Raw genomic sequence first — 13,822 nt, forward strand, 5'->3', positions numbered from 1 at the left:
ACCACTGGTAAATTATCACTTTCCAACCATGACATACCCCCCTTCTGCATCAAATGTCAAAGCAGGTTAGGAAAGCACTAATCGAGACCTTTCATTACTATATTCGATGAAAAAAAATATTTTGCATATATGAGGCCTTTAAACGTAAAATTATGTTACTCAATAAATGCGCGAAGTTTATAGTTTTAACCTCCTTACCACATTTCTTATCAATAAGAGTAACCCGAGTACAATGGACCACTAGGGTCTTAGTGCTCAGAGGCTTTTTCTCTCCCCACTGCAAATACACAACCGTTTCTGAGATATACAAATTGACGGACAGACAGACAGACAGTAAACCGGTTTTAATACGATCTTATAAGAATTTGAAAGTGCCGTTTGAAGACTTTTCAATTGCATTATAGTATTGTCCCGTTTTTTTGCACAATTAAATTAACAAATTTCTATATTATTAAAAAAAATGGATCCAAAGAAGAGGAAAATTACTCATTTCAACAATATGTGAATATAATAATTTTACATTTTTTATGGCAATTCCGGTTTTTTCAAAATACATTTGCAACCGCCAGGAAATCTGAACTGTTCCTTGACGATTTTCGCATCGTCACCTAATTTATCTAATGTTAAAAGTGGTCGATAAACATAGATTTGTCTGCACTCTGTTTTGTAATAATTCGGGAAACTTTCAGTCATCATGCAGTTTTCACCAGCACCTCTGTTAAAAAGATAAAAATTGAATTAATTAATATCGCATACACGAATGATATTTCATTAAAGCCCACAACCTACAATCTTTTTGAATGTATATACTCACAAGCAGCGCTCTATTCGAATTCCCTGCTTATAGTTGCCAAAGTTAATTATGACCTTCCATTGATCTTCATGATTGATGGCTTCTTGTGGGAATATTAACTGTTCAACGTGACGACAAAGTGATTCCTCTCCAGGACGATCGAACTTACTGGCAAAATCAACTAGAAGCAAATCCTCGCCGAACAACTCTGTAAATCTTTTGGAATCTGCTTCTATAAGTTTCTCCAAATGTGCTGCTGGATAATTATCTACAACATTGCAGTAAACGTCGGTTCTGTTCCCCTTGCATCTTGGCTTAGCCATGGTTCCATCCGGAAATTTTATATCTAAAATTAGAAAACATAAATTAGAAACTAAAGTGTATGGAAAAATTGCAGGAAAAACTAAAAAAGAGAAACTTAAAATGGCGGTACTCCACCTGTTTTAGATGTACTCGTATTTTTTCAAACCCAATTAGAAAAAAACATTAATCTTTAATAAATCATGAGGAATATGACGCATTGAAAAATGATATTCACCTGCTTCTTCCCCTTGAATTGACAATACCTGAAATCATGAAAAAGTATCACTATACTTTGGAGAAAAGAAGTAATTGTCGAGAATGTCATCTTATTATATAGAATTAATTTAATTGAATTTAGGATTAACACCAAAAAATATAACAATAAAATATTTATTTATGCGTTGCGCCCGCAGGTGTGACAACCAGGGTAGCTGAGCCAGAAGCGCTCTGGATCGGTTACGCCATTTTGCTCTGCTGATCCGGATGGATCCGCATCGATTGCGGATATCCTCAATTTCGGACGCCCCCATTACCGCAAGGTACTGTTCATTGTCCTTTATAGTTGGCCAACACTCAGAACCATAGAGGCAACAGGGCGTACGACACCGCGGTAAATCATAGATTTCAGACGTTCGTCGATACATGGATAAAAGAGAACGTCAGCTGTGGATCTCAGAATCATAGAGGCTACAGGGCGGATGGCACTGCAGCAAATCTTGGATCTCAGGTTTCGGAAAGCACTTAATGCAGGTTGCAATAATGACGGAAACAATTTCATAACGCAGTTAACCATAATTCGTTTTATTGTTTCCTCGACTCCAGTGGCGCTGACAGTTACAGGTAGGGTTTCACATGAGCACTCGTCCGGTAGACTTAATCTCACGGTCTTTTTAAAACACAAGAAGCGCAACGGTACCAGTTTATACTGAGTGCATGGCTCAGTTTACTCATGCTGGTGGATGCAAGACCTACGTAAATCTCTACCGAACTTTGGGTGTGGGCCCCGTGCTGAACCGCAATACCACGTTGTTCGCTTGAACGTAACCAACAAACCCCATGAAGCTCCCACAAGGGTTCCCATGGTATCAGTATACCCCTGGAAAGGTTTCGTGACCGAAGCCACTTCAGATGAGTCTCCGTGCAGACTCGGGTTCGATTGTCCTAATTAAGCCATGGAGCATTCGCCTAATGCATCACGGCCAATAAGAAGTGAATACAGCGCTTCACGGTGCCACCCCGAGGAGGTTTTCCTCAGCCACTTGGTTTTGGTTTGGCCGAGAAGGTTGCCGCCCCCTCTTCCTCGCCGCCACCTTAAGCACCTGCGGTGTTGACATGTGTCTTAGTCTTATTTCTCGCTGCCCCGGATATTGTTCTCATGGGATTGGTAATGCATAGGTTTTAGTGCTCTGCAGTGACGCTAAGGTCTTTTGTTTCTCCTTAATCCACCCACCCACCACCCTATAAGCGAACATCGGCAACGAACATTTATCACACACACATTACGACATGAAACCTAGGCCCCGTGTCTAGGTAGAGGTCTGCTGCACAGATCATAAGCTTTGTATCTTATTCCTCTTCATTATTACCTCTTCATGTTTGCTCCAAAGAAGCTTCTTATTTAGAATAGCTTCTTCAGAGAGATGAAGGGTTGTGCTCCTCATCCCTGGATGGTAAAGACCATTAAATTTCCTCCTCTTTGAAAATAGTAAAATACTCCACCGAAGTAGGAATGGCACACTTACCTCAGCACAAGGCAATATCTACGTTAGCATAGCATAAATTCATTTATCTAAAGGAAAAGGGCACAGCCAAAAGAATAAAGAGCAGACTCACAGGACTTTCCACGCTGGTAAGTAGTAATATGAACAGAGCTCCGTCTCGCGTATGTGATGCTCAGCTAGCATCTCCAGACATTTCAGCGAGTATGAAGCTAAGCAGATTTATCTAAAGTTTTTTGGGCTTAAATAGTAAAATTCCCAAAATTCGGTATGCAGACTAGCCGTACCTTTTGGTAAGAGGGAAGACCCAGGGCTTACCTGATTCTAGGAAAATATTTCGTAGAAGTCCCTCTGGAAGCCGTATATGGAATCACTGGATAGATGCCATCCATGGCAGGTTTCCCTTTGTCATTAGTAACCACCGCTCTCCTAGTACTCTAATTCTCCTTTCAACATTTTCATGTTGCAAGGTTTGCAGAAACCAGCAACTCTCTCCCTCCCATTTCTATCACCTATTCTCCAGGATTGTGTACTTCCAAAAGAATCCCCATTGACTCAACTCTCAACTTCTTGGAAGACTCATACGGTTTTGTAAGAGAATACGACTTGGTCGACTCACTCCTTTTAAAAGCTCTGCACAGTCTTCGGCTTCCAGTTCCTCACTGCTTGCTCTAAAGGAGCCCCGCTTCCAACGTTTTATGAGCCCCTTATATTCACGCTGTGAAATCTAAAGTTTAACCGTTCTTCGTCCCTATTGATTTTATGCTTGAGAAATGGTCTGATTAACTAATTGAGTTCCACCAGGAAACTATATAACCGCGCTCGCTTTGGTTAACAAGACAAGCCTATTCAAATCACCCTGAAAGTGTGCGATCCAGTGTTCTCAATTGACCTTCTATCACCATAGGTACCCCTTGTCTTTGGAGGTGCATTTTGTTGCCATGAAGTTTATTGAACTTTACCCAAAACGTTTTCATAGGACTGTTCCCCTGGAATAGTCAAACCTAATTCTAAACAACGGTGGTCTAAGAGTGAGACTTCGTCGAGGACTCGCCCATTGTAAACTCGCTAGCTTTGAAGTGTAGATTGTTCAATTAAACAATTGTGTAAGGGAGCAACCTAGGTTCGCAGTCATGAACCCAGTTGAAGTTATAAAATCAAAGAGGTTCTCTCCCCAAAGAATATGTTGAGCGTTCGCATCACAACCTTTTAAGAGTTCAGGGCCACTTGACCGCTACCAGATCCCTTAGTTCTTCGGCCAATGAAAGGTAAAAAGACTTATAGGCTAGGTACACAGGTGCGTCTATGAAGCTTTTCCTGTTGCTATTAACCTGGTATTGTAAGATAACCACAACTAAATCCTGCGAACAGAATTGTTGCAATGTGTTTTTTTTTTCAAGAATTTTGACATCAGAACACAAGCTCACAGTCTGGAGGATCTTTCACCGGCGAAGATCATAGTCCCTTCACTGATCCAATACTACAGACTATGTTAAGCCGACCTCATGATCCTTGCACCAGACACAAAAAAGGGCAGCCCTGCAACTTAGCTACCCTTGCTGCCAGTACAAAGGAAGTTGCTTTGGTATACTGCAATTTAATATGACTTTCCTTTATGCTTGTCAACTTAAATGTAGTCTAATATGAAAACCGCTGCTAATTGAATTGTTTGTTGCGTCTCGCATTGGTTGACCTGCCCCTATTTTCCGCTGAAGCTTTCATTTCTTTTTATGGATATTGCCTCACTCATGTGGACTAGCAACCTGCAAATTTCGAAACAACAAACGGAGTCCGTATTTGTTTGATTGATGATGGCTCCACGATAGCGGCATCAAGGGTATCCAGAGAACTTGTTCTCGTTCGTCATTGGTGGCACATTGTTGAAGAACAGAGCCTCCAAGACATGTATAATAAGAGAGACGCTAACATCGGCCTCGAAATGGATTACCATTTGATTTCCGCGAACCGCAAGCGATAGCGCGTAAATGCGCTTGACGTTGTTGTTTAGGATCTGCGGGATCCTAAGTCCCCATCCACTTGATGGTGGACCGGACTAAATGAGGAGCAACTTACTCCCTCGTTTTTTAGTCCATGGATCCCTAGTTTGGAGCGTAGCAGCCCAAGCATTAAGAATCGAAAAAATCAAAAATTTGACTGACGGTTTCGTCCAGGGCAGAGGCAACTCATCAGACGCTGCCTCACCTCTGCCCTGGGAGCAGCGTGACCGAAAGTGCCAACAGGTGGAAAGACGCTCCCTTTTACCATCGCAAAAACACGACAAGGTTGCGAGTTATATTGGACTTAAAACGCCAGTCGTTGTAGTCTAAGCTAGACTAAAACTAGGTTGTTATTTAGGATCTGCGGGATCCTAAGTTCCCATCCACTTGTCGTGTTTTTGCGATGGTAAAAGGGAGCGTCTTTCCACCTGTTGGCACTTTCGGTCACGCTGCTCCCAGGGCAGAGGTGAGGCAGCGTCTGATGAGTTGCCTCTGCCCTGGACGAAACCGTCAGTCAAATTTTTGATTTTTGCGCTTGACGTGCTATACCTCAACAAGGGGAAAATAGCCACACATATGTATATGTATATACTTTTGAGTTGTTTACTATTACTATTGCTTTAAGGAGGAAGGGAACAAATGGTTGGCGAAATACCGTATGTACGACTTTTGAATAAAACAAGTCGGGAAACCGGAAGCTGGACGCTTCAGGTATGAATGGTTTTGTGTACTTCTTTTATAAAGACATTTGAATGTGAATTTGTCCCATTAGTACGTAACACGAAATATACGCATATATTATGTGAGAATATTCACTTTCGTCTGATATTGACATTCAAAATCTAGAATTTCAAAGGAAGTGGCAACTTTGATCTATTACATTGTTAGTAATAGTGGGATTTCCGTCAAACTGGGTAAGGTCAAGATCTATATTGTAGCTACATTGCTCCAAAATTTCGTGGTACTAGGATGAACTTAGGGGGATTCTGCAGCCAAATACTGAAAATTATTGTAGCATACTATGATTAATTTTATTTGAAGGGATATCGATATGGAAGGTATTTCGGAGCCTAGCCACCATATACTGGCATCCTCTTGATTTTTTCAGATTTTTCGGTTTCTGAGAATGGCCCCGTTAAATAAATGGTCACTTTCGACCCCTCAAACTCCCCGCCTTTCCAACAAATATCGAAACTAATACCAGCTTCGGAAAGTACTAACCGAGGCCTTTCATTTGATGCCTCACATAATTATATTTGTTAAAAAAAATTCACACCCCCCTTTTGTAAGTAGGGGACCCCCTCCCCCCTTAAAATCGACGTGAAAGGATGTAACTCACGGTATGCGTAAGCGTTCACAGTTCTCACTTTTCCACCAAATTTGGTGTCAATCGATACCATAGTCTCCGAGAAAAATGCATGTGATGGACAGACAGAAAGACGGACAGACAGTATACCGATTTTAATAATTTTGTGTTTTACACGAAACCTTAGTTTTACGGGTTTGTATTATTTATTTTTCAGTTCAACACTTTTCGGAGAACAAATCTCCACAAAATACTTCAAATACTTGGAGATTCGACGATTATATTTTTGAGTGCAACTCGGTGACCCGCTCATAGATAGTACAGTGAATTGCGCAGACAGAATCACAACTGAAAAATAATTCATTTTCGAGATTATATCTGACTGATTCATGTTTTTTTTTCCTAATCAAGTAATGTCTTTTCACCTTTCCAAATTTTCTTTAAAAATTAACTGGCTTGAAGCTTGCAGCCATTTGTTGCATAAGTGGAGTTAGTAGAAGCTAATTTTACAACTCCAAAAACATATGGGAATAGAATCTAATGATTTTCCCGTACTATAAATGCATCCGCCAATTCAAAAACAGAATTTTCATTTTATATTTTTTTTTTTCAATTTTCCTTTATTCAATGCGCCTTTTCTATAAATAGATGCACGCTTTGTGCTTCAGTTTATTCTTACTAAAGACATCTATTAACATTCAGATAACTTCATTATTCAAGCACGCTTTATAAGATGCCATGTTTTGCTTGGATAAATCATTTTGTTCATTATTTGCATATTCATTAAAAAAGTTTCATATTCCCTGATCATTCTCAATTAAAAAGCGATAATTATTATATCCGCATCTAAGTATGATAATAATGAGTAAGGGAAAATTAGAGGAGGTGAAATACACACCTCGATTGGTATGTGAAGTTCTCTTATATAATGTTGGCGAGTGCCTTGCAGGTGTACACGAGACATTTTAAAGCAATTTGAAACATCACCTCTACGCTTTTCGTTCGCTGTTATCAAAGCACATTAAAGTGTTGCGTTATTCAATCTCAAGGCATTGGAAGATAAATTCTAAAATGCCCTCGTATCAGGGGAGGCCGCATCACTACATGCAATAATCCAAGGATCCCCGACCGGCAATTTGATGGAGAACTTTTTTTTAGAACTTTTGACGCATCTGAAGTGTTCATATATTCAGGACGTTTAAATCCACTCAATTTTTCCAAATTTTTTAATCATTTATTAAACACTTTTAATTAAGACGACTCACCATCACAGACAGCAAATAAAGTAAAATCATCACAGAGCAAAACTTTGATTTGATATTATGAACCCGATATATGATCACCATCGTAACAATGTAATTCCGTCGAATTTGACGATTTTTCCGCAAAATTTTAAAACTATCTTTATTTTTCGTACTAATTATTAGAATCGCCTCGACAGAACGGGTATCAAACCCACACTGATCCACGTAATCTCCGATTCAAATCGGAGAGCTTGTTCTGCTTCTTGAGGTCAACAGAGTCAAGACTCCTGATAGATTTCAGTTGAAAGAAAAACACCACTGCTGATAGTTTGTATATTGAAGACGCCTCTGGTCGTTTAATTCGATCATAAATTTCTGATAACATCTAATTGATTTCGTACATTACATCCAACTTTAGAGCTTATCTTTGCACTTAGGGTAGAGCAATAGGCAAAGACGCACCACTGGAAGAAACCCCTTGAAACTAGCACTGGGGACTACTTGACGACATACTATATGTATCACATGTGATTCTTTACAGTTACTGCGGTTAGCCTACCGTATTGGCTTTCCTACCTGCATGGTTAAATCCACTACTTTCCAGGTGAATTCGTTCAGAATTGCAAGAGCCGGTTGGATTGGGGCTATTGGTAAGTCCAGTATGATTCACTCAATATTCATAATTGATGCACATGTTGGGATTTTTTCTTTTGCTGGCAAAGTAACAAAAGGAAAAACAGAAACTAAAAAGCTAAAATTCTGACTGAAGGCTATTCAACTTCCACTAGAACCTATTTTCACCAACCATTGTCTGCAATAATTAAATTAAATTGAGTAAAATATATTTTGCAAATTTATTTGCTCTATAATAACTAACTCTATTGGCACCATGAATCACGAATTTATGTAAACAGAGTACTCGATATAAAAACCCCATGGCCCATTATGTCCTTATCTCGCTGATTTTCGGTAAATAAATGTTGGCCATTCTTGTAACTATAGATGCATTGTGTCATGGCAGCACATTTGTCATGATAAGAATAAATTTTAGATAAAATGATTTCAGTGAAATTAACGTAAATTAAAAGCAACTTGTACCAAACTTTTGTAGTCTATATTATAACTTATACCATGTAATGACTTCGATTGATGATAATATTCTAGATTAACATCTGAATTAACTATGGCCAAAGGTGCCGACCGAGAATGGTAACTGCCATAACCAATTGGATTGATCCACAACATCTCCGTTTGTCTTAAACAGAGGGGAAGTGTGGTCTAGTGATTTCCCGGCCCACGTAGGCATCGTTCTGCCCTTTTAAATTACAGTTTCACTTGTTGGAAGCCGGAAGGGGGAAGACGGAAGAGGAAATATTGGAAATTAAATTGCTTTGGACATTCACCCAAAGATCTATTTATTTCCCTTCCCCTACCTGGCTGTAGACGCTGGCTCGGATCACACAACAAACGTTTTCCGATCATCGCCAAATACACAGACGCTTTTTTATGGTCAACCCTTTATTGATTCTTTTACGGGTGGTGATAGAAATCTTAAAAAGACGCTGCACCGAGAGGTTGCTGCAATGTGCAGGATCCTCATCCATAAAAACCACTTCCACGTCTCAGTGCATATCCCCGCGGGACCACCGTGGGATATTACTTCAAGAAGAAGGCTCTGGTTTACACCAGCATGACTAAATCGTGCGTTCGTCGAGCTATCCAAGTTCGATCCAGTTCCTGCAGTTTTTCCTGTATCGCACTCCAATTTGCTTCACGCCAGATTATGGGATCCGATAAATGCGTTGAGAGCATCGTTCAACCTTCTTCTTCCAGTTGCGAAGCTCGGAGAATAAAACAACATGCTCCGAATCCTCGGGTGTAGCGGCGTGTTCGGACCAGTCTGGAAACTTATCCAAACCGAAGCGATGCAAGCACTTCCTGTATCCACCGTGTCCCGTAAGGAACTGTACTAGGTAGTAATTCAGTTCTCCATGTTGACGCTCGACTCATCTCTCAATACACGGCATCAGTACATATCTGGGTCCAGCGGCTTATTTCGGAGTTGTCCCATCGTTGCTGTCATCTCCTGTACAGCTCCTTCGTAATGGCTTCTCGGAAGACATCAGTCAATTCATGCGAATTAGCTCTCCGTTTCCGGTAGAGGCAGTAGAAGAACTATGGGAATCATTCCCCCCGGTGGCACACACTGTCTCACCGGATACAGTACTGTATGCGGTGCACACCATCAGCGCGATTGGCCGGTATTTTAAATTCGCCATTTTCTGGTTCAACGTGCTGTCCTGTGCTCCCGCCCAGATAGTTGGATGGATTTCACCGCCCTTGTAATAAGCAGCCGATGACTAGACTAGATTTTGGCCCTCAAATATTAGGCATCATCCTTGCTAGAGATAAGCTAGCATTTACTGCCTTTTGGCGCGAGTAGTTGAGGTGCATTACTCTCAGGTATCTAATGATCGATTTTGAAACCACCTCGGGATTACAAACTTGGATTTTGACAGTATTGTTCGTCCTGCAATTGATAATAAGGACCGCCTCCGTCAGGTCCAGTTTCACCATTTAGAGCCATGATTTGATGGCATGAATGATTTCACTTTCATACAGTTTCACATCCCCAGGCGTTTGGCAAGTACTACCACCGCCAGGCGATCGTAGTATCGCTTATGAATTTTGTCATCATGCACACATCATCCACCCACATGTAGGGTACCAAAAATTCTTCGAAGAATCGTTTGTAATTTTGCTTGTCAAGAACCCAAGTCTCCGAGGGCTGGTAAGATCATCGTCTTGTGTTTCAGAAAGAGCTTCGACCTTATGAGACAATTCGAACGGAACAGCTTCTGTAAACTAAAATAGGCTCTGTTGCCAACAAGCGTGCGCGGATTGCATCGTCATAGTTGTTATCGGTTGTGACTTTCGACCGTGGATAGGAGAAATCAATCTATCGCTTCTTTGTTCTTTGGTTGTTGCCATGTACTTCGTCTTGCCTTCATTAATGGATGAAGGCAATTTGTATAACTCCGATTGTTCATCCCATAATGTCAATATCGTCAACAAATGCCAGTAGTTGGGTGGACCTGGAGAGGATGCAATAACATCTGCATCGTGGATCACTTTTTCGAGGACCGTTGTTGATATCGAATGGTCTCGAGAGTGATCGTGCTGTTTTTATCTTGTACTGTTTTTATTAATGTACGAGACATTAGTCAGTAGTCAATCTTATCAGTTTTGTTGGGACACCGAACTCTCTCATGGCCGTGTACAGTTTCACCCTGGCTATGCTGTCGATGAAAACATGGTGCAACTGGTGGCCATATTCCAGCAGTTTTTCCATCGCTTGCCGCACAGAGAAAATCTGATCCCTTGCTGATTTGCCCAGCATGAAATCTCCCTGATATGGGCCGATGGTATTCTGGGCGACCTAGCAAAATAGTGGTGAATATCTTATAGATAGTACTCAGCAACGTGGTATATCCATAAAGGCTGCACTGCGTGATATCTCTCTTTTAAGGTTTTGCATAAAGTGAAACCTTATTAAAATATCTGTCTGTCACACGCATTTTTCTCGGAAAAAGGCGGGAACTGTGAACGCTCACGCATACTGTGAGTTACATCCTTCTACATCAAATTTAAGGCATGCAAAAGTGGGGTGTATATTTTTTTCACCAAATATTGGCATTTGCAGCATCAAATGAAAGGTCTCAGTTAGTATTTTCCGAAGCCGGTCTTAGTTTTGACATTTGTTGGAAGGGTGGGGAGTCTTTCACGGAACTATTCAGAAACTACCCAAATGGAAAATCTAAAAAAAGTCGAGAGTCTGTTACTATACGCTTCCTAGGCTCCGAAATACCTACCCTCCATGCCGATACGTGTTCAAATAAAGTTAATAATTGTATATTACCATAATTTTTAGTAATTGACTGCAAAGCCCCTCTTAAGTTTTTCCCAGAATCACGAAATTTTTCAGTAATGTTGGCTATAACTTAGAGCATAATTCTACCAAGTTTGGTGGAATTCGCGATATTACTAGCAAATATCTAATACTTCAAAGTAGTAAATTCAAGCCTATGAATATCAATTTCACATGAAAGCGGATATTCTTACATAATATATGCATATATTACGCGCTAGGTACAAATAGGGCAAATGCACACCCAAAACCCTTCATGACCCTTCAGTTTCCGGTTTGCGATTTTTTATGTATGGAACAAATAATGCTTCGTTGCCAATCGTCAGGCAGCTTTAGTATGAGGTGATAAACCGCCTGGTATAGTTAGTCGCCTCCATATTTAACTAGTTTGACTGTAATAGACTCCCCGTTGCACTGAGGAGGATTCGAACCTTGGGCACGTTGAACATTCTGCGGTATGTCTTCTGTTTTGACTTGATTTGAATTTGAATAATAGTAACACAAAATTCTAACGCAATCGTATGTTACCAATTAAGATTGGAGTCACAATTTAAACCTGACTCCAAAGAGACTGAATTCCGTCGATAGCGATCCACTTCTTCCGAATATTTTCTTTCGGAACAGGTTTTATGGAGTTATTTGTGCAGCAAAGCACGAAACAATATTTCACCGTTCTCCTTAGCATTCCACGCGTCAAATTAATATTGACATATTTACATTTTTATGAGTTACTGTCAGTTGCCGGGCTACTGAAGTTTCTTGGCTGACGTCACACAATATAGCGGGGGCTCTTCAGTCTGTTTGAGTTTGGTTGAAATTTCAAATGCTGGCGATTTATCATTTTTAAGCCGATTGATTGCACGAACTACTTCTTTCGTCTTTGGTAGCGGCAGCATTTGTTTGTCGTCTTCAGTTCGCGGAACCTCCAACTGGCCGATATTTTGGTTGTTGAGCAATTCATCAAAGTACCCAACCTATTGCTGCAATATGCCCATTCTGTCAGAAATCAGATTTCCCCTTTGGTCTGGATGATGATCATCGAAGTGTATAAGGCTTCATCCTGCTGACTTGTTGGTAAAACTTCCATACCTGGTACTCTTGCTCCCTGTATTTTTCGAGTTCACGGACTTTGATTCAAAGTGGTTTTCCAAAACCCTGTGAACGTTCTTAAAAAGCTTCAACCAGAAGTTGTGAATCCTACCAACTCCTGGCGCCTTTTTAAGGGTTGTTACGGTGTCAACTTCAGTTATGTCAGGCATGGTTATTTCGGGGACCTTGCATGCACGCATAAGGTATGAGAGCCACGCTGCTTCCACATTGCTACTGCAGGATTCGCTCCAAACGATTATCCAAAAGTCTTCTGCTTGATCCAGATCGAAGTTACTTTCCCGAACGTAGTTGGTGAACGCTTTATAAAATCCCCTTTGGTCTGTCTTTCACTGAAAGCTGTTTGGTACCTAGTTTCCGCTTCAGTACCTCGAGGATTTCTTCAACTGGCATATCATTAGAGAAATGGCAGTTTTCATTGATGTTCGCAACGCATCTGTTCATTCCATCCATGATGGATTTCCAAGATGTTCTGGCGTGAAACCCAATATTCTTTCTCAACTTTTCGACTCTTTTTTTGAGTCAAAACAACCAAAGCGGTAAAGTGCACCTGCGGATTCCTCTGTTATCCACTCCAAAATGTTGATTATTGAAACGAATAACTATTGCAGCTGCAACATAGACCAAGCTGTGTACCTCTGCCGCAGTAATGTCGCTAGTCAAATGATCAGCGAAAATTCTGTCATTGGCAGCAAAAAGGCTGGTAGTCGCCGAAGTAACCTTTAGTTGGGAGCCTAGGGTCCGGAAGAATCTCAACATATTCTAAAAATGAGCCGCAATATAAACTGGGTCGACATTCCCTATTACTAGGCTTATCCTGACTACTGGATTCATGGAGTGCCTTGTAGGTGGAGTATTCGAGTTGCTCTTTGGTTCAGTCCAGTTTGTTACATACTCCACGATGAGTGGAACTTCGTGGAAAATTTGTTACCTAGTTGGTCGCGCAATTCGATTAGCATTCACTATTCGGTATTGATTGATAACGGTCTGTTCCGGAACATGACTTAGTTGCGGAAGTTGGGTTATGAACACATCATGGGATTGAGGTCTGAACCCTCCTGGATACCGGTGCGAATCCGTGGCAGGGTAATAGGCGTCCAAACTTTTCGATGTCTAGGCCATCCGTCCCTTGTGGTTAACAGCATAGCCGCCAAAACATCCCAGGGCGAAGAGCGGCTCCGGTTTTACTGGGCGACTCTCAGCCATGTTGGGTACTGCCGCCGTCTCCCTGAGGTCCCATCGAAACTATTTGAAATATTATCCCCAGTTGTTTTCCCATGAATAGTGAGGAAGCAGTCAGCCTTGCAACAAACCCCAAATGTTGATAGGGAAGATATTAGGAAGGAAGTCGCTGAATTACATTGTAACGTCACTGCAGTTCATACAATAGGCACGTCGATTCCTGCGCCCGGATTGTGATTTTTTT

General features: G+C 41.0%; 1 protein-coding gene across 1 annotated transcript; it reads right to left on the reverse strand.

The window, feature by feature from the left end:
* Nucleotides 1-489: 489 nt before the first annotated feature.
* LOC119657145 (protein spaetzle-like) lies at nucleotides 490-7,595 on the reverse strand. Its single transcript, XM_038063922.1, has 4 exons — nucleotides 7,383-7,595; nucleotides 1,332-1,359; nucleotides 815-1,139; nucleotides 490-715 (listed from the first exon to the last, which is right to left on the reverse strand). The coding sequence occupies exons 1-4, from the start codon at nucleotides 7,461-7,463 to the stop codon at nucleotides 526-528; spliced, it is 624 nt and encodes a 207-aa protein (XP_037919850.1). The 5' UTR covers nucleotides 7,464-7,595; the 3' UTR covers nucleotides 490-525.
* Nucleotides 7,596-13,822: the final 6,227 nt, after the last annotated feature.

This window comes from Hermetia illucens, chromosome 5 (assembly GCF_905115235.1).
Source record: "Hermetia illucens chromosome 5, iHerIll2.2.curated.20191125, whole genome shotgun sequence".
Taxonomy (NCBI): domain Eukaryota; kingdom Metazoa; phylum Arthropoda; class Insecta; order Diptera; family Stratiomyidae; genus Hermetia; species Hermetia illucens.